We start from the raw sequence: 25,499 nt of genomic DNA, 5'->3' as shown, positions 1-25,499 counted from the left end.
TGAATTGGAACGCCGACTGCTAGCCAGGCCTAATTGCCCAACGTCAGTGCCCGACCTCACTAATGGTCTTATGGCTGAAGGGATGCAAGTCCCTGCAGCAATGCTCCGACATCTCGTGGAAAGCCTTCCCAGAAGAGTGCATTACCACGTTTTATGTATTTATTGCAGGTCTTGTCAGTTTCAATTCCATCCAACTTTTTAAATAAAATAAATGGCCTGCTCTCTAACTTTGTTTGGAATGGAAAGGCCGAGTCAAGTTGACTGTTAACACTTACCCTATAAAACTGGAGGTCTTGGACTACCTCATATGAAGATGTATTACTGGGCTGCGCAACTGTGTTCACTTAAACAATGGGACAGCAGACTATCCTTGTGCATCCTTGAGGAGTATCAAAGCCATACATTTAATACCGTTTGAAAATACTAAAATACTGTATATTCACTACTTCGGGTCTAAGTCGTTGAAGGAAAGAAAAAAAAGACAATCCAATGATTCTCAATTCCATTTGCATTAGGGAAAATGTACATACATTCATGAGGTGGAAAGAACCAATATCGCCAGCCACCCTTATTTGGAATAACCACATCTTACAGACAACATTTTAATGACAAGACCTTTAAGTCCTGGGCCTTCATTTATCAATGTTGTGTAGAAAAGCTTCTAAATTAAAATTTAGAATGTTCGCAAGTACAAAAAAGTTGGAATTCATCATTTGTTCGTACGCTTGATTTACACACACCTGTAAGTATTTTGCCTTGATAAATCAGACACGTTCTAAAACACTGTGCTCGTGCACGTGAAGTCTCATTTACATAAAGAACCACCCTAAATGACCATTTATGGTCACAAACCTTCCCTTTAAAGCTGCAAGAAATGTCACTCATTTCTGTCCGCCAACATGTAGAAGACAAAGTGGGGGAAAAAACTTTTTGATCACTGACGTGGAAGCAAAACAAGCCATACTTTTTGGAGCCTTCAGCAATGGCTTGACAAATAAGATACTTTTTTTTTCTTGGGAGCAGGTTAGAGCTGTGGTAAATTCTGCCTTATCTGAGTGCAGAACAGTAAATTAAATGAAATGAAGAAATGGTTTGATTTTAAAACGTATGCAAAAAGAATGGTAATGATGATCCACAAAAGGGATATAAGTGCAACAGGAGGAGTGACTCTTCACTGTCTGCTATGGACCAGCGCATTGGCAACATAATTGCAGAGGTGTCTGGCATAATTTGTGAGGGTGATACTGAGGACCCTCTCCCAGACACACCAACTGATGGTAAGTCAAGCTTTATTTTCGCAACCATATTCAGACACGGACCACATCTAAATATTTTTTTTATTGAAAATGAAATATAATATGTATGTGTGTGTGACAAAATGAATGTAACAAAACATTAAATCTTGACAGATGTGGGTGATTTTCCTGACCCCTCATCCCCAGGCCTACCAGAAGGGTGTCCTCTTTGGCGAGCACTTCTGCTGCGCCGCATGTTTTGACTGATGCAGTCCTGAAACAACAAGAAGAGATCAACACATCAATTCTTGGACTCCAACAGCAGCTGGAGGATGTATGCAAATGGCCTGAGAGCGAGCGAGAGAGAGAGAAATCAATAATTGAAGGAACCTGTTGATTGTGTCAAACATGTGAGACTAATTCTGGTGCAATGTAAACGTGTTTTACTTGCTGATTTGATTACAATATTTGGTAGAACAGATACCGCTGTATGATGTTGACTCTGGTCCTCAGTGCCAGGGCCATGGGTGGTAGGAAACTTTCAGTGGAATGCCATTTTTGATTGTAATGTTGTGGAGCACACTGCAAACCTAAAAAGGTATATGCACATTGTATTACATTCACGTAATGGCATTTGACTGAATGTCATTTGAGAGGCAAACCTTGCTAGGCAGGTATTGCAGTGTGCCTCCTTTCCCAGACAAGCACATCCAACGCCCTTTCAGCAGGCCTACGGTGCTCTCTGCTGTTGTTCTTGTTCGTGCGTGATCTTGGTTGTACCTTGCCTCTTGTTGGTTTGAGGGGTTGGTGAGGGGAGTCAACAGCCATGTTTTCAATGGGTAGCCCCGGTCTTCTGCGGTTATGAACACAACATTCCTATTTTGTTTCCCAGTAGAGGTCTAACATGGCAAATAAAACCCTGTGAATAAAACATCCCTTACCAATAATCTGTCCATCCTCAACAGCTCCTTCCTGGAGGTTAAGGCCGACTGAACTGTTCTGCACAATGAATGAATCGTGTCCCACCTGGCCATTTGGCCACTACATTCAACAAAGCCGAATGTGAGTCACAGATGACCTGCACATTGACAGAATGGAAACCTTTTCTGTCGACGACGTTGAACTCGTTCAATGATGGTGCTTTACTTGCGATTTGGGTGCAGTCAATTGCTCCAATGACATTGTGAAATCCAGCTATGGTATGGAAATCCCTTTTCACTCTGGCCTGCTGCACAGCAGTGTATGGAAACTGTATGTATTGTGGGGTCAATGAAATAATGCCATGAATGACTGCAGGCAATATTCAGCTCATGGTTGGTTGTGAAATGCCAGACTGATCCGCAATCTCCCGTTGGAATGTTCGAGTGGCCAGAAATCCCAGGGTGGAGAGGACTTGGGTATGCCCCGGGATGGCATTGGTGCGTCTCGTCTCCCTTTCTAATACTGGAGAGAGTTGGTTGCAGATATAAAATCAAATATGATTGGGAAAACTAAAATCTAATAAGTCAAGCCTCACCCTCAGCAAAGAAAATCTGCATGTTCATTGAAAACACGCTCTCTGCTTAATGCAGCTTGTGCCAGATCCTCCAGCAATGCAACATTTGCCATTTTGGACAAGTCACAATGCCTCAGTGTTGCCTTTTTATATTATTTAACTGGTTTAAGTTGCCTCCAACCGTACATTCCACTCTTTCTCATTTCCTTAATTATTCAATTAGGCTTAAATGGTTTCATGTTTATGAAATCAATAGCACCCTGAGAAAACTATTAGTAGCTTAAGTATCAATAAAAGAAATGAATAAATGAATATGAATGAATAAACTATAACTATCTTTTTTCTTCATATTTTATGATTTGGTCCAGTATGTCAATCCTTTCTCTATCTGGTGGATGGTATCATTAGCAGTTTGACTTTCCTACCACAATGTGCTGTGCGTACGCACGGTCAGAGCTGTGCTTCAATTTCCGCACATTCTCAAGTATAAGTACCAATGAATAAATCCCACACCTTGCTTAGAAAGGATCGCACGCATGGTTTTACAAACATTTCTGTTCATATGCCACATTGATGACATTGACAACATCTTGAATATTTAACATGCGTACTATGACGTATCTCCACTGTCCTTCAATCAATTACAATACATATTTGGATTATCCGAGGCTGATTTTTATTTCCCTACAACTCAGAAATCGTATTCAACCACTTCAACTGGATATGGATGAACCTAAGGCATCTAGCATAGAAAAAAATACTGGAAGAAGCTGCTATGCCAAAGAAGTTGATGGCCAAGTTAAATCAACGGCTGATTTGAAGCTCTACCTGATGGTTCTGAACCTGCAAGGAAACAATGGGAAACAGATCTGAAGGAAGAAATTGAGGAGAACCATTGATCACAGATATGTGAAAATGTTCATACCTGATCCTACAACCTAAGACATAAACTACTGCATTTCATCGGACTTACTACACTCCTGCCAGAATGCACCCAGAAATGTCACATCTCTGTTGGAGATGCACAAAGGAACTCTATTACAGTGCCTTCAGGAAGTATTCACACCCTTTACTTTTCCCACATTTTGTTGTGTTATAGCTTGAATTTAAAATGGATTAAATACACACAATAATCCATAATGTCTAAGTGGAATTATGTTTTAAAAATTGTTTACAAAAAATGTAAAGCTGAAATAGCTTGAGTCAATAAGTATTCAACCCCTTTTTATGGCAAACCTAAATAAGTTCAGGAGTAAAAATGGGTTTAACAAGTCACATAATAAATTGCATCGACTCACTGTGTGCAACAATAGTGTTGAACATGATTTTGGAATGATTACCTCATCTCAATCAATACACCCAGTGTATTGATACTACAACGATACAGGCATCCTTCCTAACTCAGTTGCCAGAAAGGATTTCACCATTCGGCCAATGGTGACTTTAAAACAGTTAGTTTAATGGCTGTGATGGGAGAACTGAGGATGTATCTGTAGTTACTCCGCAATATTAACGTAATTGACCGAGCGAAAAAGGTACAGCATTTTTATTCTCCAAAACATCCTGTTTGCAACAAGGCACTAAAATAGTGGCAAAGCAATTCACTTTCTGTCCTAAATACAATTTGTTATTTGTAGGTACTTCTTAAGTAAATACCTGCAGTCAACTTGTGCAACAACTAGCTCACGCTAGTTCCCCAGAACAGTTGAGCCAGTCACGTGTTTGTTTGTAAAAAGCGGGAGAAAGCGGGAGCAGGTGAGTCTAACTGTGTATTGACAGGGGTCACGTTTCATATTGAAAGTCAATCGTTTTTTTTGTTTGTTGCTTCAATAGAGTGATCAGAGACGTGCAACTATAGTTTTCCTTCACGGAAAATATATTAGTGCAACACAATCAGCTGACAGCAGGAGTGCAACGCTATTTGCCTGGCAGTCACACGTTAATGAGCTTACAATGAAAAAGCAAGATGTCTTTTGCAAAAAAAATGCGTGGCCATCATCTTTCTAATGTTTATCACAAAGAATGTAGCCAGCTACATGTCCCAATGTTTTGCTTAAAGTGAATTTAGCATTTTACCTGAGAAAAGTAGGCTGAACTTTGAATGTTTCTTCAAGTGCAGTCGTAAAAACCATCAAGCGCTATGATGAAACTGGCTCTCATGAGCACTGCCACAGGAAAGGAAGACCCAGAGTTGCCTCTTTTATTAGAGCTAACTCTACCTTAGATTGCAGCCCAAATAAATGCTTCACAGAGTTCAAGTAACAGACTCATCTCGACATCAACCGTTCAGAGGAGACAGTGTGAATCAAGCCTCCATGGTCGAATTGCTGCAAAGAAACATTACTAAAGGACACCAAGAAGAAGAGACTTCCTTGCGCCGAGAAATACGAGCAATGGACATTAGACTGGTGGAAATCTGTCCCACTATCATTTGTTTTTTTTTAACAGGACAGTGACCCAACACACCTCCAGGCTGTGTAAGGGTTATTTTGACCAAGAAGGAGAGTGATGGAGTGCTGCATCAGATGCCCTAGCGTCCACAATCCCCCGACTTGAACCCAATTGTTATGGTTTGGGATGAGTTGGACCACAGAGTGAAGGAAAAGCTGCCAACCAGTGCTCAGCGTATGTGGGAACTCCTTCAAGACTGTTTCTCGCATGGAATAGCCTTTAATTTCTCAGAACAAGAATAGACTGACGAGTTTCAGAATAAAGTTCTTTGTTTCTAGCCATTTTGAGCTTGTAATTGAACTCACAAATGCTGATGCTCCAGATACTCAACTAGTCTAAAGAAGGCCAGTTTTATTGCTTATTTTATTCAGAACAACAGATTTCAGCTCTGCAAACATAATTGCAAAAGGGTTTTCTAAGCCTTTTTAAAATGATAAACTTGGATTAGCGTGCCATTGGAACACAGGAGTGATGGTTGCTGATAATGGCCGTCTGTACGCCTATGTAGATGTTCCATAACAAATCAGCCGTATCCAGCTACAATAGTCATTTACAACAATATCTACACTGTATTTCTGATCAATTTGATGTTTATTTTAATGGACAAAACATTTTCTTTCAAAAACGAGGACATTTCTGCGTGACCCGAAACATTTGAACGGTGGTGTATGTGCTATCATTTAATTTATGTCTAGGTATTTATATCCATCCATCTCGATTTATGTCTGTTGGGAAATGTAAACATTGGTGATCAATATCAGAGAAAGTTTTGCAATCTAGGTCTAATTACTGCTAAACAAATCTAGAGCCATCAATTTGAACACCTCATCCATCATCAATAACAAACTGGAGGGGGGAGGGAGATGTGTGTTGACGTGTGTGATATTAAACTTGACTGAGTTCTGTTTATAAAAAATGCATCTGCACCTATTCTTTATGCTGTGCACTACTTTTGGGCTGATAGACATATGCTCTGGTGACAGTAGGGCACTAATATATATATATATATTTATATATATATATATATATCCATCCATCCATCCATCCATCCATCCATCCATTTGGGATTCACACCCAGTTCCATTAGCAGTGGAGACCTCCTGCAATGGTGGGGGGTCGGGACATTGTGGTTGGGGTCACTCCATTTGATATGAAGAGATGGTTAGAGAGAGGCTTTATGGAGAGCTTCCATCTGGGTTTAATATGTCTTTAAGGGCTGAGGGGAGAGTGAGAGTCCTCAGGGTCCTCATGCATATACAATCCAATTGTTAAAACAAATTATGAAAATGACATTGTGGTGGATTGGAGAGTGGACGCAGGTGGGGATTATTCTATCTAACTGGAAGGGCAGGTTTTTTTTCCCGGCTCTCACGTCTGCCGCTATGGGAGGGAGGATCTCCCATGTAACTACTGCACATGTGAGACCTGCGTGCAAGAAACTCTTAACATGTTAAGGCTAGCACAAACCGCTAAATGATGTGAGAATAGCGTGTTACTATAAATCATTGGTTGATTAAGCCCGGTTGAAAAATGTACCCAAAACCCAGACATTTCCTTCCAAAAAGTCCATAGGTTAATGCACTTTAACCTTTAGGGGCACAGACATCAGTGAATAAGCCAACTCAGTTAATACACTGAACAAAAATATAAAAGCTACATATAAAGTGTTGGTCCCATGTTTCATGAGCTGAAATAAAAGATCCCAGAAATGTTCCATACGCACAAAAATCTTATTTCTCTCAGCTTTTAAATAGGCCACTCTAAAATTGTGCAGTTTTGTCACACAACACAATGCCACAGATGTCTCAAGTTTGGAGGGAGCGTGCAATTGGCATGCTGACTGCAGGAATGTCCACCAGAGTTGTTTCCAGATAATTTAATGTTCATTTCTCTACCGATGTCATTTTAGATGTATTTAGATGGGCCTATGTCTTTTTGTATGCTCATGGATCTCAGTTTTTAACTATTTGTAATTAACTTGAACTTGACTTAAGGTGTTGTCATTGTCTGTCCCCAATCCCCAGTGGACGATGACTTCTTCGGCGGGGGTCAAAGGCAGCGAGGGGTGAGCCGGAGCAGGACCGGGGGACCCTTCTTCCACGGTTTCGGGGGCTTCCCCCCCTTCGGGGCAGGCTTTCCAGTGTTTGATTCAGGTGGGCCTCCCCTGCAGCACGGTAATACTCTATTTCAAATATGCGTCTCCCAAAACTCTGGTTAAGCTTATCTTCCTCCTCATGGAAATCGTTACATAACATAAATCTCACTGCATATTCTAAAACGTGCTATTTCGATCAAATAATAAGCTTCATTTTGAGGTCAACATTTGCGAGTAAAAGCAAAGCAAAGGAAAATGGCGGGGTGTTTGTGTTATGGGTGTGATCTTGAGTGTGTGGGCCAAATCAAAGTTTTATTTGTCATATGCACAGATTAAGTCGTGTGTGTGTGTGCGTGTGCGTGTGTGTGTGTTTCACTCCTAGGTTTCACTTCGCTGGGGCATATGGGTGGAGGGGGCTTTGCCACGTTCTCCTCTTCATCTTTTGGGGGTAGCGGAGGAGGAGGAGGGGGGATGGGCAACATGCGCTCAGTATCCACCTCCACCAAGTTCATCAACGGCAGAAGAATCACCACAAAGCGGTACAGCACAGCTAGTCAGTCAATGTAATCAATTGTGTCACTGACTTGTTCTTGTCTTCATTCTGTGACCTGGGGATAGTTTCCTCAAAATAAAAGCAAACATGATTTTTCTAGGCCGTTGTCCTTTTCACTTTGGCTGTAGTCAATTCACCAAGACAGTTTTGAATATTGAAGAATTGTGTAACACTTAATAATGTACCCTTTGTAAACCCTTTAAAGTATTTCCAAAAACAGATATGTATGATTAAAATAACTCTCGTCTTTTATCCTAACTCTGCTTTGTCTCCTGCAGGATTGTGGAGAATGGCCAGGAGAGGGTAGAGGTGGAGGAGGACGGTCAGTTGAAGTCTCTAACCGTCAACGGTAAGGAGCAGCGTCTAAGACTGGATAACAAGTGATAACCTCTGCACAACGTTTGAAATACTCACACCTGACCTGGAAACAAACCAAACTAACTCAGCGTGACGATGCTGCTCAGGGTCGCAATCTTGGTTTCTCTCCTCTCTCTCCCCTGTTGACATTCGTAGTTCACGTGTAGTTCACAGCGAGGAAATGTGTTCTCATCTTAGTTTAGCCGCTGGAGCGAGGGACGATCACTGTATTTATTCCAGCTTTACCTTTTCGGGACCATTCTCTTACTAGGACCAATGTGTATGACTTTTTTTTTGCTGTACTGATTTTGCTGTATTAGAGTTTTTCTGTGGGTGGACTTCTTTACCTTTTAGTTCTAGAAGTCAGGGGCACAATGAGATGTACATTTGGACGGCTTTGCGTTTGTGCATTTAAAAAAAAAAAAAGTTATTAACTGTCAAATGATCTCAGCTTTAACCCTTTGCCTAGTTAAAAGAAAATGGAACATCTCTCTAACCTGTACACCGTTTTTCATGTTCATGAGCTTCAGATGACCCATTTTAGACACCTACTAAATGTGTATAGTATTAATGTGAACTTGTTTTTGCTTTTGTCTTTGTTTGTTTTTGAATACAAGTGTTGTTTTTTTTCAGCATGATTGCCAATGACAAGGCTGTTCAAGTTCGTCACCAACTGTTCCATCAGTTCATCATAAACCCTAAACAAGAGACTAAATATACAGTGCCTTGCAAAGGTATTCAGACACCTAGGATTTCTTCACTTGTTTTGTGTTACAAAATGGGATTGGATTTAATTGTCATTTTTTTTGTCAACAATATACACAACATACTCTGTCAAAGTGGAAGAAACAATGACTTACATTTTTTTTTCTTTAACATTAACAATATAAAATAATAAAATATAGTCGTTGCATAAGTATTCAGCCTCGTTCAGGAGTCAAATTTGGTTTAACAAATCACATAAAAAGTTACCGTGAGGTCCCTTACAGACAAACCACATGTTTCACATGTCACGTGGAATCATTTGGATCACATATGGATTCACATATGGATTCACATATGGATTCACATATGGATTCACATTTTCACGTGAGATTTCACATGTGATGCCCTGCAAACCAAAATGGGTCGTTATAATACACACACAGCGCTTTTAACTTACATTAACTTACAACATTTGAGCACGTGAAAACCCAGCTGTCAAATGTCATTTAGAATATTTTACTTTTGAAGTGCATCATTTACATGAATTTTCAAGTTAAACAGTCACAGTCCGCTGCAGGTTTTATCTAGTTCCCGGTTTGTTCCAGGGACATCCCCAAGGACATTCTTAGAACATTGTGTCACGGTCCCCTGGAGGTTTTATCTAGTTCCCGGTTTGTTCCAGGGACATCCCCAAGGACATTCTCAGAACATTGTGTCACGGTCCCCTGGAGGTTTTATCTAGTTCCCGGGTGTGTTCCAGGGACATCCACAAGGACATTCTTAGAACATTGTGTCACAGTCCCCTGAAGGTTTTTGTCTAGTCGCAGTGATCGTGTGTTCACGTGAAATTCATGTGTTTTTTTCCCATAAGGGGTCCACCAGTCAAGTATTGAATTTCAAGCACAGATTCAACAACAAAGACCAGGGAGCTTTTCAAACGGGTAGTGATTAGTAGACGGGTAACAATATTGAATCAGACATTGAATATCTATTTCAAGTATGACCTAGTTAATAATAATTATGCCGTGTGTTATGCATTTAACCACTCAGACACCTAAAAAAAAATAGCCATCCTTCTGAACTGAGTTGCAGGACAGGAATGGGACTGCTCAGGGATGTTAAGGGGGGCATTGGTGATTTTTAAAGAGCTACAGAGCTCAGTGGCTGCGATGGGAGAGAACTGAGGGTGGATCAACAACATTGTAGTGACTCCACAATAAGGACCTAAATGACAGAGTCATAATAAGAACACAAATATACAAAATATTCCAAAACATGCATTTTGTATGCAACAAGACACTAAAGTAATACAGAGAAAAAAAAGTGGCAAAGGAATACATGTTTGGGGCAAACACATCACTGAGTAACTGCCTCCTTATTTTCAAGCATGGTGTGGCTGCATCATGGTATAGGTATGATTTAACATGTGAAAGTACTGGGTTTTTCAGGATAAAATTAAATGGGATCAGCACAAGGAAAATCCTAGAGCAAAATCTGCTTCAGTCTGCTTTACACCAGACACATTGGAAGAGGAATTCACCTTTCAGCAGGACCAATAACCTACAACACAAGGCCAAATCTACACTGGAGTTGCTTACCAAGAAGACAGTGAATGTTCCTAAGTGGCAGAGTTAGTATTCCAAGCAGATCTAAATCAAAACTATGGCAAGACTAGAAAATTTGCTCTCAGGCCATGACCCCCAAAATTGACTGAGCTTGAAGAATTTTTAAAAGAATAATAGGCAACTATTACACAATCCAGGTGTGCAAAGCTCTTAGAGACTTACCCAAGAAGACTTACCCGTAATGATTGCTGCCAAAGGTGTTTCTAACATGTATGGACTCAGGGAGCTGAATACTTATGCAACTACTATATTTTAGTTATACATTTTTTTATGAATCTTTAAAACATTGTTTTTCCAATGTCAATTTTAAATCCATTTTAGTACCACTTTGTAAAACAATGAAATGTGAAGAAATCCAAGTGGTCTGAATACTTTTGCAAAGCTGTGTGTGTGTGTGTGTGTACTGTGTGTGTGTGTACTGTCTGTGTGTGTGTGTGTACTTCGTGTGTACTGTCTGTGTGTGTGTGTGTGTGTGTGTGTGTGTGTGTGTGTGTGTGTGTGTGTGTGTGTGTGTGTGTGTGTGTGTGTGTGTGTGTGTTTTTATACACTACCGGTCAAAAGTTTTAGAACACCTACTCATTCAAGGATTTTTCTTTTCTTTTTACTATTTTCTACATTGTAGAATAATAGTGAAGACAACCAAACTATGAAATAACACACATGGAATCAAGTAGTAACCAAAAGAGTGTTAAACAAATCAAAATATATTTTTATTTGATATTTTTCAAATATCCACCCTTTGCCTTGATGACAGCTTTGCACATCCTTGGCTTTCTCTCAACCAGCTTCATGAGGAAGTCACCTGGAATGCATTGCAATTAACAGGTGTGTCTTCTTTAAAGGTAATTTGTGGAATTTCTTTCCTTCTTAATCCGTTTGAGCCAATCAGCTGTGTTGTGGGACTGTCATTTGTTTTTCAACAGGGCAGTGACCCAGCACACTTCCAGGCTGTCTAAGGGCTATTTTACCAAGAAGAAGAATAGTGTGGCTATTTGAAGAATCTCAAATACAAAATATATTTGTTTAACCTCTCTGGGATATGTGGGACTTTAGCGTCCCACCTGGCCAAAAGCCAGGGAAAATGCAGAGCGCCAAATTCAAATAAACTTTAATTAAATCATTAAATCACACATGCAAACACACATGCAAGATAGCAAATTAAAGCTACACTTGTTGTAAATCCAGCCAACATGTCCGATTTCAAAAAGGCTTTTCGGCGAAAGCAAACGATGCTATTATCTGTGGATAGCACCTCCGTAAACAAAGAGAGAAACCATGTTTCAACCCTGCAGGCACGACACAAAACGCAGAAATAAAAATATAATTCACGCCTTACTTTTGACGAGTTTCTTTTGTTGGCACTCCAATATGTCCCATAAACATCAGAAATTGTCCTTTTGTTCAATTAATTCCGTCGATATATATCCAAAGATGTCCATTTATTTGGCGCAATGTGACTTGCGCAACGTGACTACAAAATATCTCAAAAGTTACCTGTAACCTTTGCAAAAACATTTCAAACTACTTTTGTAATACAACTTTAGGTATTTTTTAACGCAAATAATCAATAGAATTGAAGATGGGATGATCTGTGTTCAACATCGGAGGAAAACAAACTGTAGCTAGCTTTCTGGTCATGTGCCTCTATCTAACAGTACACTACAAGTGACCCTCGTTCTGAACAGGGCTACTTCTTCATTACACAAAGGAAAAACCTCAACCAATTTCTAAAGACTGGTGACATCCAGTGGAAGCGGTAGGAACTGCAAGAAGGTCCCTTAGAAATCTGGATTCCCAATGAAAACCCATTGAAAAGAGAGTGACCTCAAAAAAAATCAATCTGAATGGTTTGTCCTTGGGGTTTCGCCTGTTAAATAAGTTATGTTATACATGATTCAAACAGTTTTAGAAACTATCCAGACTACTAATACTATGCATATTTTATCTTCTGGGGATGAGTAGCAGGCAGTTGAATTTGGGCATGCATTTCATCCGGACGTGAAAATACTGCCCGTCACCAAGACGTTAACACTTTTTTGGTTACTACATGATTCCATATGTGTTATTTCATAGTTTTGATGACTTCACAGTTATTCTACAATGTAGAAAATAGTATAAATAAAGAATGCTCTTGAATGAGTAGGTGTTCAAAAACTTTTGACCGGTAGTGTATATGGACCGAATACAGGGAATTTTGGGTAAAAATAATTATAAAGCTTGACCATTTTTTTAAAGGTCTGTCGCAGTCACAATGAGTGTGATGATTCTGTTTGGCTTGAGTGACACTTTCACAGCCGCCCCAACACCCACTTCCACAAACTGTGTGTACTTGCTTGATGTCACCTGCTTCACACCAACACACAGAGAAAAAGGAAACCACACTTGCTGCTTTTCAATGAAACTCACACACTAATCATCACATCATACTCACAAGTGTTCATTTTAACCTACTAATAAAATACTTTTTCTGCTATGCTATTCGATTACACCTGCATTCTTACAGTGGTCCATTGTGTCATTCATTCAGTGATAGCTGTCTCTTCATGGACTATCATGATTTGTAATATGGAATTATTAGCTAGCTTCAACGTAAGATACAAGTATGGCAGTGTTAGCTGCCTTTAATCAAGAATGGAGTTAATCTCAACAACAGGTATGCATTCTCACACACACACATACACACACCCATCTTGAATCCATTAAGCTGTGTCCCATGTTTTTGAAGACCTCACTTGCCCTTCCTGTCTTCTCCTGTGTTGATGATGCATTTGCTTAGAGAATGGGAGTCATACACATGCTCACCTCCGTTTCCCCAGCCTTCACAGAACAGTGTTTGTGTCCCAAATGGCACCCCATTCCCTATAAAGTGCACTAAATAAGGAATAGGGTGTCATTTGTGATGTAACCGGGGTTGATGTAGCACTGGGCTGATGTGTTATCTTCAGATGCCGTGCATCCGTGCCACTGTCTGAAACTGGTGGCACAGATGGTGGTAGACTAGCAGCAGTGAGCAGAAGGGGTTACAGCTGTTTATTATGCCCTGGCCTGCGGCAGAAGGTGAAGTGCGTGTTTGTTCAGGGGCAGAACGACCGATTTTTACCTTGTCAGCTCGGGGATTCAATCTTGCAACCTTTAAGTTACTAGGCCAACGCTCGAACCACTAGATTACCCTGCCGCCCCAAAAGGAGGTTAGTTGATTTACACAAGCTTCGGGTGCATTTTTTTTAGAGTAGTTACATGATCGGCGAAAGCTGTCACTGTTTAGCAACAAGAAAGCAGAAAGAACAGGTCCCTCATAGCAGTTTACCATCCGGTTTGTTTTGTGTAAGAACCCTTATCCTCAAAGGAAATGTTTCTAAAATGAAGAAATAATACACAGGCCTACTCCTTATCTAACATTTTCTGTGGTATTTTTGCACATTGTAGTGAAACGTTTTGTAACAGAAGCGTTTCTTATTGGACAAGCTCAGGTAGTCGCTTCGTTTGTCCGTTTTCTTGCATTTGGTGCCTAGTGAATACAACCCTGCATTTTACGACATTGGCTTACTTGCACTGTAGCTACATTTTGTCCTTCCCTCAGCTGTGGCAGCCATTTCTCCCACACTCTGCAGCTCTAGACTTTTTTTTCCTTCTCACCTGGAGGTTGATTGAAGCGGTGGAGTAGTGCAGTTGACACTGTGGCTCTGTCCTTGTGGCTGGGTGACCTGTGTGTGTGTGTGTGTGTGTGTGTGTGTGTGTGTGTGTGTGTGTGTGTGTGTGTGTGTGTGTGTGTGTGTGTGTGTGTGTGTGTGTGTGTGTGTGTGTGTGTGTGTGTGTGTGTGTGTGTGTGTGTGTGAGATATGCTGACGAGTGGAGGACATTAGCAAACCCTCCACTGTGGTAGAGCTGCCGGTGTGCATAGAATCAGGCCCCAGGCTCAGTACCGGAATTATCACATCACTGTTGTTTAAAACGCTAACAATTACTGATAAGGCCTGTCATTCAATTGAGTTTGGCTATTACACATTTTCCCTCAGTGGGAAAAATTATATATTTAATGTCAGAAAAGCAGCTTGAATTTTGTCTTTTTGCATTTTAATAACTGCTTGAGCCAGGGGCAAATTACAGCTTTGGTATGAAAACGTAATCATAATTAATGTAGGGCTTGAATTTAGAGATTTTCTCAAGTGGGTAAGAAGTATTTTTTTCCATGGTGCAATAGCTCCTCCTGCTGACTGAAATCTGCCATTGCATATCTTTGTTAAACTCAATAGAGCAGTGTTTTTTCCCCTTATATTATTAATAATTGAAAATACATTTATTACAAATGAATTATGTATGTTGTATACAACACATGTTGAAAGGCCTAAAGGCAAGCCTGAAGACTGAGTGTAGCCCAAACCTTCCTCTCTCGCTGTGTTGTAGAATGTGTCTGGCACCAGGTGGCACTGTCTCTACATTAACAGGAGATGATGACATCACTCTGTTCTTTTCTACCTTCTTCAGGTCAACTGTTTTGTTCTTTTATACTTGTATTACTTGACTGCAGCAAACAACTTGTATTTGGTTAACGTACGGTAAAAATGTATTCCAGCTTAGTAACAGGTAGGCTATTTTATTTTTTTGGTGCTTTTTAAATACCCTGGACCAAAGTCAAAATCACACTGAACTACACACTCTGTAACCCAAATGTCTGACATGGCAGTATATATTATTTCATCATCTTAAGGGTGTGTATGCATTATTAAGGTAGATTCTAGGGCACGTGTCAAATTCCACTCAATTTCCTATATAGTGTACTACTCTCTGCATGAGTCTCACTTTGTGGTGACTAGCCCTACTGGTTTAAATACCATAACTAGGTGGAATGAGTGATGACATAATACTACTATCCATGTCTCAACCCACAAGCCACTTTATGGACAAGTTGCCAGCACGTCCTTGAGCCCAGGAGGATTCTATTGGTCTTGCAGTTGGTCATGCTGTTAACTTCCTCAAAGCTAAAAATGTGAAAAATGAACACCAGTAAGCTTTTATGATTGAAAACTGAAAGGTTGGATGATTTTGAACGCTCAGGTGGATCTCATGCTCATCCATCACTAATGACAGATCATGTTTTGATTTCCTGTCCCGGAGACACAAAATGGCTTCCTGGTTGCAGTAGGCGGCATCCTGTTTGAATTGCATTCCGCCCCGACTGTCCCCGCTGCCGGCTGCTTTATGAAAGATTGAGGAGATGGAAGCGAACACTGGAAATAACCCAGCTGTTGCCTAACCCTGTTTAAACAAAGGCAGAGACATTGCCTACATCGCAAATAGCATCCTATTCCCTATAGGGTGTACTATTATACAGGGAATAGGGTACCATTTTGCGACCTAGTCACTATATGTGTGTTCAGCAGTGGTGTCACCTCAGCAGGTCACTGCTGCTGTCTGTCTGTCCAGGATATATATTAAAACATGAGGTGGGAGAAACTATGGGGGGGGGTGTGCAGACTTTTGCATTGATAAAAGTAGATTACGTTGATGGGGGTGGGAGGTTGAAGCCCAAACAACGGTGTTAAATCAAATCCAGGCCTACGTAAGGTTTGGCCAACGCACATGAGATTTCAATTGTGTTTCTCTCTGAGAATAGCAGTGAGTGGTTTGTTTACACGTGTGTGTGATATTTTGTAGCTAAAGCTGTGTCAGCCTATTCATGATGAACGACAAAAAATGCCCTATTACCAGGCTATACAAAATCAAATACGAGTGTAATTTAATTGTATGTTAACTCTGTAAGACACCCTGCACAATCAATAAACCAACAGCATCCTCTAGGCCTACACCTTCTCTCCCAGACTCGTGGATAGAACATTTGGAGTGTAGCATAAGGTAACCAGTCCATCCAGTGTATATAATAATACAGTCCACACTCAAAGGTGATTACTAGAATTTGTTTAATGTTAGAGTATAGGCTAGAGCTAGACCAATTATGTACCAAATACATCTAAAGTGTTTTTTTTTTGGTTTTCTGCCGTGCACGATATGCGGTAGACTGTTTATTGTATAATGACACAATCATTATTTTAATCCTGTTTTTTTTAAATGTTTTGTCTCATATACAGTTGAAGTCGGAAGTTGACGTACACTTAGGTTGGAGTCATTAAGAAAACTCGTTTTTCAACCACTCCATACATTTCTTGTTAACAAACTATAGTTTTGGCAAGTCGGTTAGGACATCTACATTGTGCATGACACAAGTCATTTTTCCAATAATTGTTAACAGACAGATTATTTAATTTATAATTCACTGTACCACAATTCCAGTGGGTCAGAAGTTCACTAAGTTGACTGTGCCTTTAACTTCTTGGCACACCCATCCCGTTAGCGGGATCATTTTCGTCAACATCCGCTGAATTGCAGAGCTCCAAATTCAAATTAAATTACTAAAAATATTTAAGTTTCATGAAATCACAAGTGCAATATAACACAGTTTAGTTTGTTGTTAATCCACCTGGCGTGTCAGATTTCAAAGAAGCTTTACAGCAAAAGCTATCCAAGCGTTTATGCTAGGACATCTCTCTCAGCAGACAAAACATTACAAACAGCTAGCAGCAAAGTAGATTGGTCACGAAAGTCAGAAAAGCAATCAAATGAATCACTTACCTTTGATGATCTTCGGATGTTTGCACTCAAGAGACTCCCAGTTACACAATAAATGTTCCTTTTGTTCCATAAAGATTATTTTTATATCCAAAAACCATTTGGTTGGCGCGTTTTGTCCAGAAATCCACAGGCTCGTGCAGGTCATGACGAGCAGACGAAAATTCCAAATAGTATCCGTAAAGTTCGTAGAAACCTTTTTTATCATCATCCTCAGATTGTTTTACAATAAATAATCGATAATATTTCAACCGTAACTTTTTCAATAGGAGAGAGAGAGAGAAAATGTCTGCTCCAAGCTGTTGCGCATGCAAAACTCTCCTGGCACCCAGCCATCCACTGATGCGATGTGATCGTTCTCGCTCATTTGTCAGAATAAAAGCCTGAAACTATGTCTAAAGACTGTTCACACCATGTGGAAGCCATAGGGAAAGGAATCTGGTTGATATCCCTTTAAATGGAGGGAAGGCATGCAATGGAACAGAGAGGTTTCAGGAAAAACAGCACTTCCTGGTTGGATTTTCCTCAGGTTTTCACCTGTAATATCAGTTCTGTTATACTCTTTAGAGTGTTTTCTATCCTAATCTGATTCTATGCAATTCTATGCATATTCTAGATTCTGAGCCTGAGAAATAGGCAGCTTCATTTGGGTATGTTTTTCATCCAAACAGCAAAATACTGCCCCCTAAACTCAACAAGTTAAACAGCTTGGAAAATTCCATAAAATGATGTCATGGCTTTAGAAGCTTCTGATAGGCTAATTGACATCATTTGAGTCAATTGGAGGTGTACCTGTGGATGTATTTCAAGGCCTACCTTCAAATTCAGTGCCTCTTTGCATGACATCATGGTAAAATCAAAAGAAATCAGCGAAGACCACAGAAAAAAGTCTGGTTCATCCTTGGGAGCAATTTCTAAACGCCTGACGGTACCATGGTCATCTGTACCAACAACAGTACACAAGTATAAACACCATGGGACCACACAGCTGTCATACCGCTCAGGAAGGAGACGCGTTCCGTCTCCTAGAGATGAACGTACTTTGGTGCGAAAAGTGCAAATCAATCCCAGAACATCAGCAAAGGACCTTGTGAAGATGCTGGAGGAAACATTAAACATTATCAACATTAAAACGAGTCCTATATCGACATAACCTGAAAGGCCGCTCAGCAAGGAAGAAGCGACTGCTCCAAAACCTGCCATAAAAAAGCCAGACTATGGTTTGCAACTGCACATGGGGACAAATATCGTACTTTTTGGAGAAATGTCCTCTGGTCTGATGAAACAAAAATAGAACCGTTTGGCCATAATGACAATCATTATGTTTGAAGGAAAAAGGGGGAGGCTTGCAAGCCGAAGAACACCATCCCAACCGTGAAGCACGAGGGTGGCAGCATCATGTAGTGGGGGTGCTTTGCTGCAGGAGGGGCTGGTGCACTTCGCAAAATAGATGGCTTCATGAGGTAGGAAAATGATGTGGATATATTGAAGCAACATCTCAAGACATCAGTCAGGATGTTAAAAGCTTGGTCGCAAATGAGTCTTCCAAATGGACAATGACTCCAACCATACTTCCAAAGTTGTGGCAAAATGGCTTAAGGACAACAAAGTCCAGGTATTGGAGTGGCCATCACAAAGCCCTGACCTCAATCCCATAGAACATTTGTGGGCATTACTGAAAAAGTGTGTGTGAGCAAGGAGGCCGACAAACCTGACTCAGTTACACCAGCTCTGTCAGGAGGAATGGGCCATAATTCACCCAATTTATTGTGGGAAGCTTGTAGAAGGCTACCCAAAACGTTTGACCCAAGTTAAGCAATTTAAAGGCTGTGCTACCAAATATTAATTGAGTGTATGTAAACTTCTTACCCACTGCGAATGTGATGAAATAAATAAAAGCTGAAATAAATCATTCTTCTATTATTCTGACATTTCACATTCTTAAAGTAAAGTGGTGATCCTCATCTGACCTAAGACAGGGAATTTTTACTAGGATTAAATGTCAGGAATTGTGAAAAACTGAGTTTAAATGTATTTGGCTAAGGTGTATGTAAACGTCCAACTTCATCTGTATCGGTGTATGCTTTGCAGAAGCTCTAATATGTGTATGGATGTTTTGACTGAATCGTCGCCTTAGAGAGCGCTGTCCATTTTCGTTGTGTTAGGCTTTTGAAGCAACATCCACGATGATCATGTTCCACTCCGTTTCAACCTGTTAAACTTTTTCCTGCAAATTTATCAATCACAGTGAGGTGAGTTTTTAAAGCAAAATGCTGTTTTGATGACAGGTTTTGTGATCTGGTTTGTCAGAGTGGATGTCAGAGTGGTTAGAGGGACAACAGAGAGCTGAGTACCAAGCCATTAGGACCTGATGATCGTCACCGAGTTGGGTACTAGCAACACATAACCAGAGTGCATGAGAGGAGAATACCGTGACTCAACGGTCATGTGGAATTTTACTGCGGTCATGACTCATGACTGCCAGTGTGGCGGTAATACGGTCACTGCAACAGCTCTAGACAGCACATGAGATTGGTTTAAATTGTGTTTCTCTCTGAGAATAGCAATGACTGGTTTATTTCTATGTTTTTGCAGGTGTTTGTGTGTGTGTGCACACGGTGTGTGTGCGCGCACGGTGTGTGTGTGCATGTGCTGTGTGTGTGTGTCAGGTGTTGTTGTCAGTCAAACAGCCTATAAATAGACCTGTACACACAGGACTGAAACAAAACAAATGACAGGCACCCTTCAGACAATAGCTCTAAATGTATGCATGGAGAAGAGGGAACGTCTGCTCTGTAGTACCAATTAAGCCTTTGATCTCGGAAATAAAAGGCAGCCTTTATAAGTATTATAAGAGCTCATTGTCGTCATTGTTCTTTGATATTGCTTTGCTGGAAATCATTAAATGATAATGGAATACACTGCTCTGTGGTGCGGGAGTCTTATCGCAGAGGTAACCACCTCCATAATACAATCAAATGTTGATCCACAGAACAGGGACAATGTTGACAATGTGCTGCACAGCCTTGGATTCTCACAAGGTAACATGCAATTACGCTCCATTTCTCCAACGCAAAACTGATTAGATCTTCAGGCAGTCTGCAAAAGGGAATAATCACTTGGATTAGTGGTCTTTCAAAGCTGGAAGGAGCCAGGGGAAGGCCTGTAAACCACCAGTTGTGTTTGTTATTCCACCCAGGGGGATTATCACTCTGTGGTGTCAATCCTCCATTTGGGAAGTGGACTTTGGCATCTGATTTGTTTGGCAGCATTTAAAAGACTATTGCGCCGGCTGGCCAATCGCAACATAGACCGCAAATTTGCCAGGGTCTCAATTGCTGACTTCATGGTAATAAGAAGTCTATTCATCCAGTTGAAAACTGCATCTCAAATGTAACCCTATTCCCTAGGTAGTGCACTACTTCTGATTAGGGCTTGGTCAAAAGTAATGCACGATACAGGGAATAGGGTGCCTTTTGAGAGAAAGACAGTCTCACCGTGCTGCTTCTTTTGTCTCAGACGAGGCTTATTACAGCCTGAGTGAGGACTGGCTTTTTTCTTTCTGCTATGTCCGCAAATGGGATACGATTTGGAGCTGGATAACTATGGAAATGGCGCTTCAACAACTACTTAGATTGAATAATTAGTGAGAGAGAGAGAGAGAGGTCCTCCAAGGCAGTTTTTTTCCAATGCAGTTTATATCCAGTGCAGGTCTCTGGCCTGCTCTTATTCCAAGCAAGTTGGAATAAGCGCGTCGCCCCGAAGCACATCCACTGGTTTGATATGTCACTCTAATGACACGTGATTTGTTAAAGGCTTGACTGTTGGACATGATGGAAGGGTGATGGAGGGGGTTTGAAAGCTGGTGCAAATCTCTCGCTGAAGGAAAACCGGTTCGGCACGAGAGAGCATCTGGCTCCTTTATTCTCTACCCCCCGTAATTACAAAACACAATGGCGACAAAATCAGCCCGTATAATCTCAATGCATAATACGTCTCCCCTCTTCCCATATACGCTGCCACTAATTCAATATAAATGTAAATTACCAAGGGAAAATTTTTTATTTACATGACTAATCACAATAAAACAAACCCACATGAAATATGAATGAAGTCTATGGTTGCGGTATGAAAGGCTTGCTGCAGCCAGAGGGGATGTTTGAAGATATTTGTGTTTTATCCTCTTTTTGTTTTTCTGGCACAGCTACAGAGGTTCGACTCACACTTATGTCCTCTGTAGACGACATGTCATGAGAGGAGCTTTCTTGTTCTCACTTTGATTGTATTCTTTGTGTCAAGGATGTCAAAATGGTACTTAAACATCTCTATTCTGACCAGTCCCTATTCAACGAGCACAAAAGATGATGCCTATAATTGTGCTGTGTGATTAATACTGGTCAACACTCAGGCTTCATTTTGCGACATAAAGGAGATGCTCCCTCCCCACAATCATAATTCAAAGGTATAAAATGGATTGGACAGCTCAGATTCATCCACTTCTCCATGGGTGGCCTTTTCTGGTCTGATTCTCCCATATAATCAAATTGCCCTTCATGGGGAAAAAACTCGGAGTCAGAGCTGGGACTGTCATTCCCCTATCTCTACAAAGTAAAGGTAGTTTTAGGTTTCCAGATGTGTGTTCTGTTTGTGTAGCACATGGGGATGTGTGAAACTTCATCCTCAGCCTGAAGTGTTGACACTTGCGCACCGAATAGTTAACTTTCGATGCCACCGGCTCCTTAGACGCTTCTGAAAGGAGGTTACGTGTGCTTGTAAGACAGAAGTCCTGGGTTGGAGCCTCGGTGTGAGTCGAATCAGGAGAAAGTGGTACTCAATAAGTAAGCAGAGTAACGTCCTTTAACTAAACTGACTACCCCCACAGGTCTGGAAGAAGAGGACTGGCGACAGACCGCTTTCCCTGGTCCCCACTCCCACCAACGCTACCTGAGGAACACCTCACAGAGCCCCCTGGAGGAAGACGAGGAGTGCGGGCTACAGAGCCTGGGACTCGCCAGAGGTGTGTCCCCCAACCTAGTGTTCTCTCCTGGGGAGAAAACGTCTGCTGTGTGGAGGCCGCATAGAGAGACCCAGGAACAGGCCGGTTGTGAAATGTTTTGATGCAAATTTGCCTACATAAAGGTCATTGGTGTCTGTGAGCTGTGAGCTGTCTAGAGACTAAGGACAGGTGTTCTAGAGTAGACTGTAAAGCACTTTGTTATAACTGCTGATGCACAAAGGGCTTATCAAGTACATTTGAACAGTGGTGGAAAAAGTACCCAACTGTCGTACTTGAATAAAAGTTAAGATACCTTAATAGAAAATGACTCAAGTGAAAGACACTCAGTGAAATACTACTTGAGTAAAAGTCTAAAAGTATTTGTTTTTAAATATGCGTATCAAAGTAAGTACAAATCATTTTTTATTATTTATGAAGCAAACCAGATGTCCCCATTTTCTTGTTTTTTCAATTTACGGATAGCACACTTACACGAGTGAGTCCACCAGATCAGAGGCAGTAGGGATGACCAGGGATGTTCTCTTGAGAAGTTTGTGAATTGGACCATTTTCCTTTCCTGCTAAGAATTCAAAATCTAATAAGTACTCTGGGTGTCAGGGAAAATGTATAGAGTAACAAGAATGTACATTATTTTCATTAAGAATGTAATGAAGTCGAAGTCAAAGTTGTCAAAAATATAAATAGTACAGATACTGTACCTCCAAAAAGTACTTAAGTAGTACTTTAAAGTATTTTTACTGAAGTACTTTACACCACAGCATTTTAAATTTGAATAAGACATTTTCAAGAGGTTTGTAATAACTACGGATTCTGCTGAGGCTGAAAGGGACAAATATTTATATTTAATTCAAACTTTTACGTTGTGGATAAATTTAGAACAGCAGTCTCTCAAGTTGTCGACTGTAAACTACACGTACGGGGGTGTTTGTTTCGTATGGATTCATCAACGGCCGCTAAGCTTTGTTTAAAGACGAGCTAACACCTTAATAATGCCGGCTAATTGGTTGCTGTTGTAGCGGGTGGCTAAACAAAGGGCCAGTGACAAAGGCAGCAATGTTTGACTGGTTGAGTTCAACATTGAGGGGAATGAGTTCATTAGAGGGCTCTGTTGTTCTGCAGTGTAATGACTCCGGGTCAAAGGTCATCCTCTGTTTTCCCTCCAGGGATCACGGGGTCAAACACGAAAGCCCTGCAATTATCTCACACACACACTGACACACAGGGGTTTTAATGAGGCCTCCATTGTTGTTGGGGGTGGACTGAGGGTGGATTTGAGAAAATTCAGTTTTTAAGATAAGCAGAGTTTGTAATTTTACTAGGGCATTGTTTAAGCTTTGCCTGATGAGTTATAATGCCAATAATTAAGGTTTGAGGAAAAAAATCTAGAAGTGTGGATATACATTCCGCTGAGGTATGTAAGCATGCAATTTTCTGTAGATTATTACCCAATAGAATATTGTCGTTTGCCCTCCCTGTCATTTGACAACCATTTTTCCGTAGGACACATGGACACTAAGAGGAAGAAATATCCTTGGAGACAGGAGGCGGAGCTCAAAAAGAAGAGAACACCTCGATTGGCTACTCGAATTGGTGCCTTGTTCTAAAGCACCGCCTTTTGACTGCCCTTCCCTGTACGTGTCACCCGGAGGGGAAGAGCATCAGTAGATGTGACATTAACACGACTCATCCGTAGGGATACTAAAATCAGGAAACTTTCCCAAAATTCCCAGGTTTTTCCTCAAATTCCAGTTCCAGGATTCCTGGAATCAAGAGGGACTGAGAATGACATTTCTGGGAAAAAGTTACAGGAATTTTGCAAACCTACTTAACCATCTACATTGATCATGCCAGCCCACCACCACCACCCCATCACTGTGCCAGGTCTCCCCTTCTCTATCAACTACTCAGCGCAAGCAGCACATCTTATTAGATGTCTTTTATGGAAGACATTAGACTCTCTCAAGATCTGTTTCTCTACCAACAGTTCCTCTGTTTTCTCCTCATGGCTTTATTAGTTATTAGTTTATTTATCATCCCCCCCCGCCCAGATGTCAGTAGAGAGGAGCAGTTCTGTTTTTCATTATTTTGCATTCATCACAAATAGATGGTTGGCCCGGAAAATAATTGGTCTCCTCACAATGGAATGCTCAATATATTTCATCAAACATACTTTCCGAAAGGTTTCTAGTTCGTTTTTTTTATTTTAAAGGGATCTGAAGGGTCGAAGTAAATCGAACGGGCGTGAATTGTCTGGAAGAGCCTGCGACAGTAGTGTAATGATGTCAGAGACGCTGATGGCCATTTTAGGTATAGGTGGGTCTTGAAACCTTAATTATAGAAATGATTTACGTGAATTTGGGTGAACTGTCTCTTTAGAGACCAATATGAGGTTAGATAGAGAGAGAAGTGTCCAGAGAGATCACAGAACTTGGCTTCAAGAGCAAAAAGGAAAGAAGAAGATGGAGTTGCAAAAGCACTGGGTGTATAAAGCACTTTGTGACACCTGCTGATGTAAAACAGGGGCTTTATAAAATGCATCTGATTGATGCAGAAAACACACCGGAATATACTGTAGCTTTTGTCTGCGCCGAGGGAAATATTCTTGCTATCTACACCAAAGAGAATAGTAATAGCAAAGTAAGACTTGCTGTATTGGGGCAGTCTCTCACCCCTTCATGTACAATAGCTACCCCCCCCCCCCAATGGCATCGCTCTACTGTAATCTGAATTGTGCCCGTATAACTGCATGTGGTCGTCTCCCTTTCTAGCCTCTCACAAAGGCTTGTCACTTGTTTTTTTTACGTTTCACTGCTTTGGTTGGGATGGAAACCTCGGATGGAAGTCCCAGTGTTGAACATGTTTATGTCTTTCATAACTATTTTATCAGATTTTTTTTGGTTTGTTTGGTTAGTTTATTGTCAATTTGCTTTTATTCATGCCCAATGCCAGGGGAGAAGGAAGGACTTTCATTTTCTGTAAACATCCACCAGTAAAGCTTCAACAGATAATGGTTATGGTGGTTGTGTGGTTTTTGAGGGATATATGACACATTATCCTTTAATAAAGATAGAAGGCACTACGTTTCAAAGGTAGTGAAATAATGGACTATCATCTGTTGAATCCTTTCTCTCTCATATTGAATCCCCTTCTCTCTCACATTGAATACATTCTCTCATTGTGAACATTTTGATGGCATCTGAAATGCTGCTGTCAATGGCCTTGTATTCATTGTGCTACATGTATACTGTAGTTGTATAATTATGAATTGTATGCATTATTTTGTGACCTGGTCTAAGCGGAAAAACATTTCAAGCATCACTAGCTTTTCAAGAATATTGCAAT

General features: G+C 40.7%; 1 protein-coding gene across 11 annotated transcripts in view; it reads left to right on the top strand.

Annotated features, from left to right (window-relative positions):
* The window catches only part of LOC112215628 (dnaJ homolog subfamily B member 6), a 64,994-nt gene extending 39,827 nt beyond the window's left edge, over nt 1–25,167 (top strand). For 4 of the 11 annotated variants that reach the window (XM_042299144.1, XM_024374807.2, XM_042299145.1 and 1 more), the window contains exons 6-10: nt 7,206–7,355; nt 7,659–7,815; nt 8,108–8,178; nt 22,023–22,157; nt 23,658–25,167. In XM_042299144.1, the coding sequence (XP_042155078.1) occupies nt 7,206–7,355; nt 7,659–7,815; nt 8,108–8,178; nt 22,023–22,157; nt 23,658–23,761 (617 nt within the window). In that variant the 3' untranslated portion in view covers nt 23,762–25,167. Of the gene's footprint in view, nt 1–7,205; nt 7,356–7,658; nt 7,830–8,107; nt 8,764–8,819; nt 10,719–22,022; nt 22,158–23,657 lie in introns of those variants that run through there. The other 7 variants (XM_024374809.2, XM_024374815.2, XM_024374814.2 and 4 more) reach the window with 7 other exon arrangements.
* The last annotated feature ends 332 nt before the right edge of the window (nt 25,168–25,499 follow it).

Source organism: Oncorhynchus tshawytscha, linkage group LG16 (assembly GCF_018296145.1).
Source record: "Oncorhynchus tshawytscha isolate Ot180627B linkage group LG16, Otsh_v2.0, whole genome shotgun sequence".
Taxonomy (NCBI): Eukaryota; Metazoa; Chordata; class Actinopteri; order Salmoniformes; family Salmonidae; genus Oncorhynchus; species Oncorhynchus tshawytscha.
The sequence above is the reverse complement of the archived record's forward strand: the minus strand, read 5'-3'. Positions and strand labels throughout refer to the sequence as shown.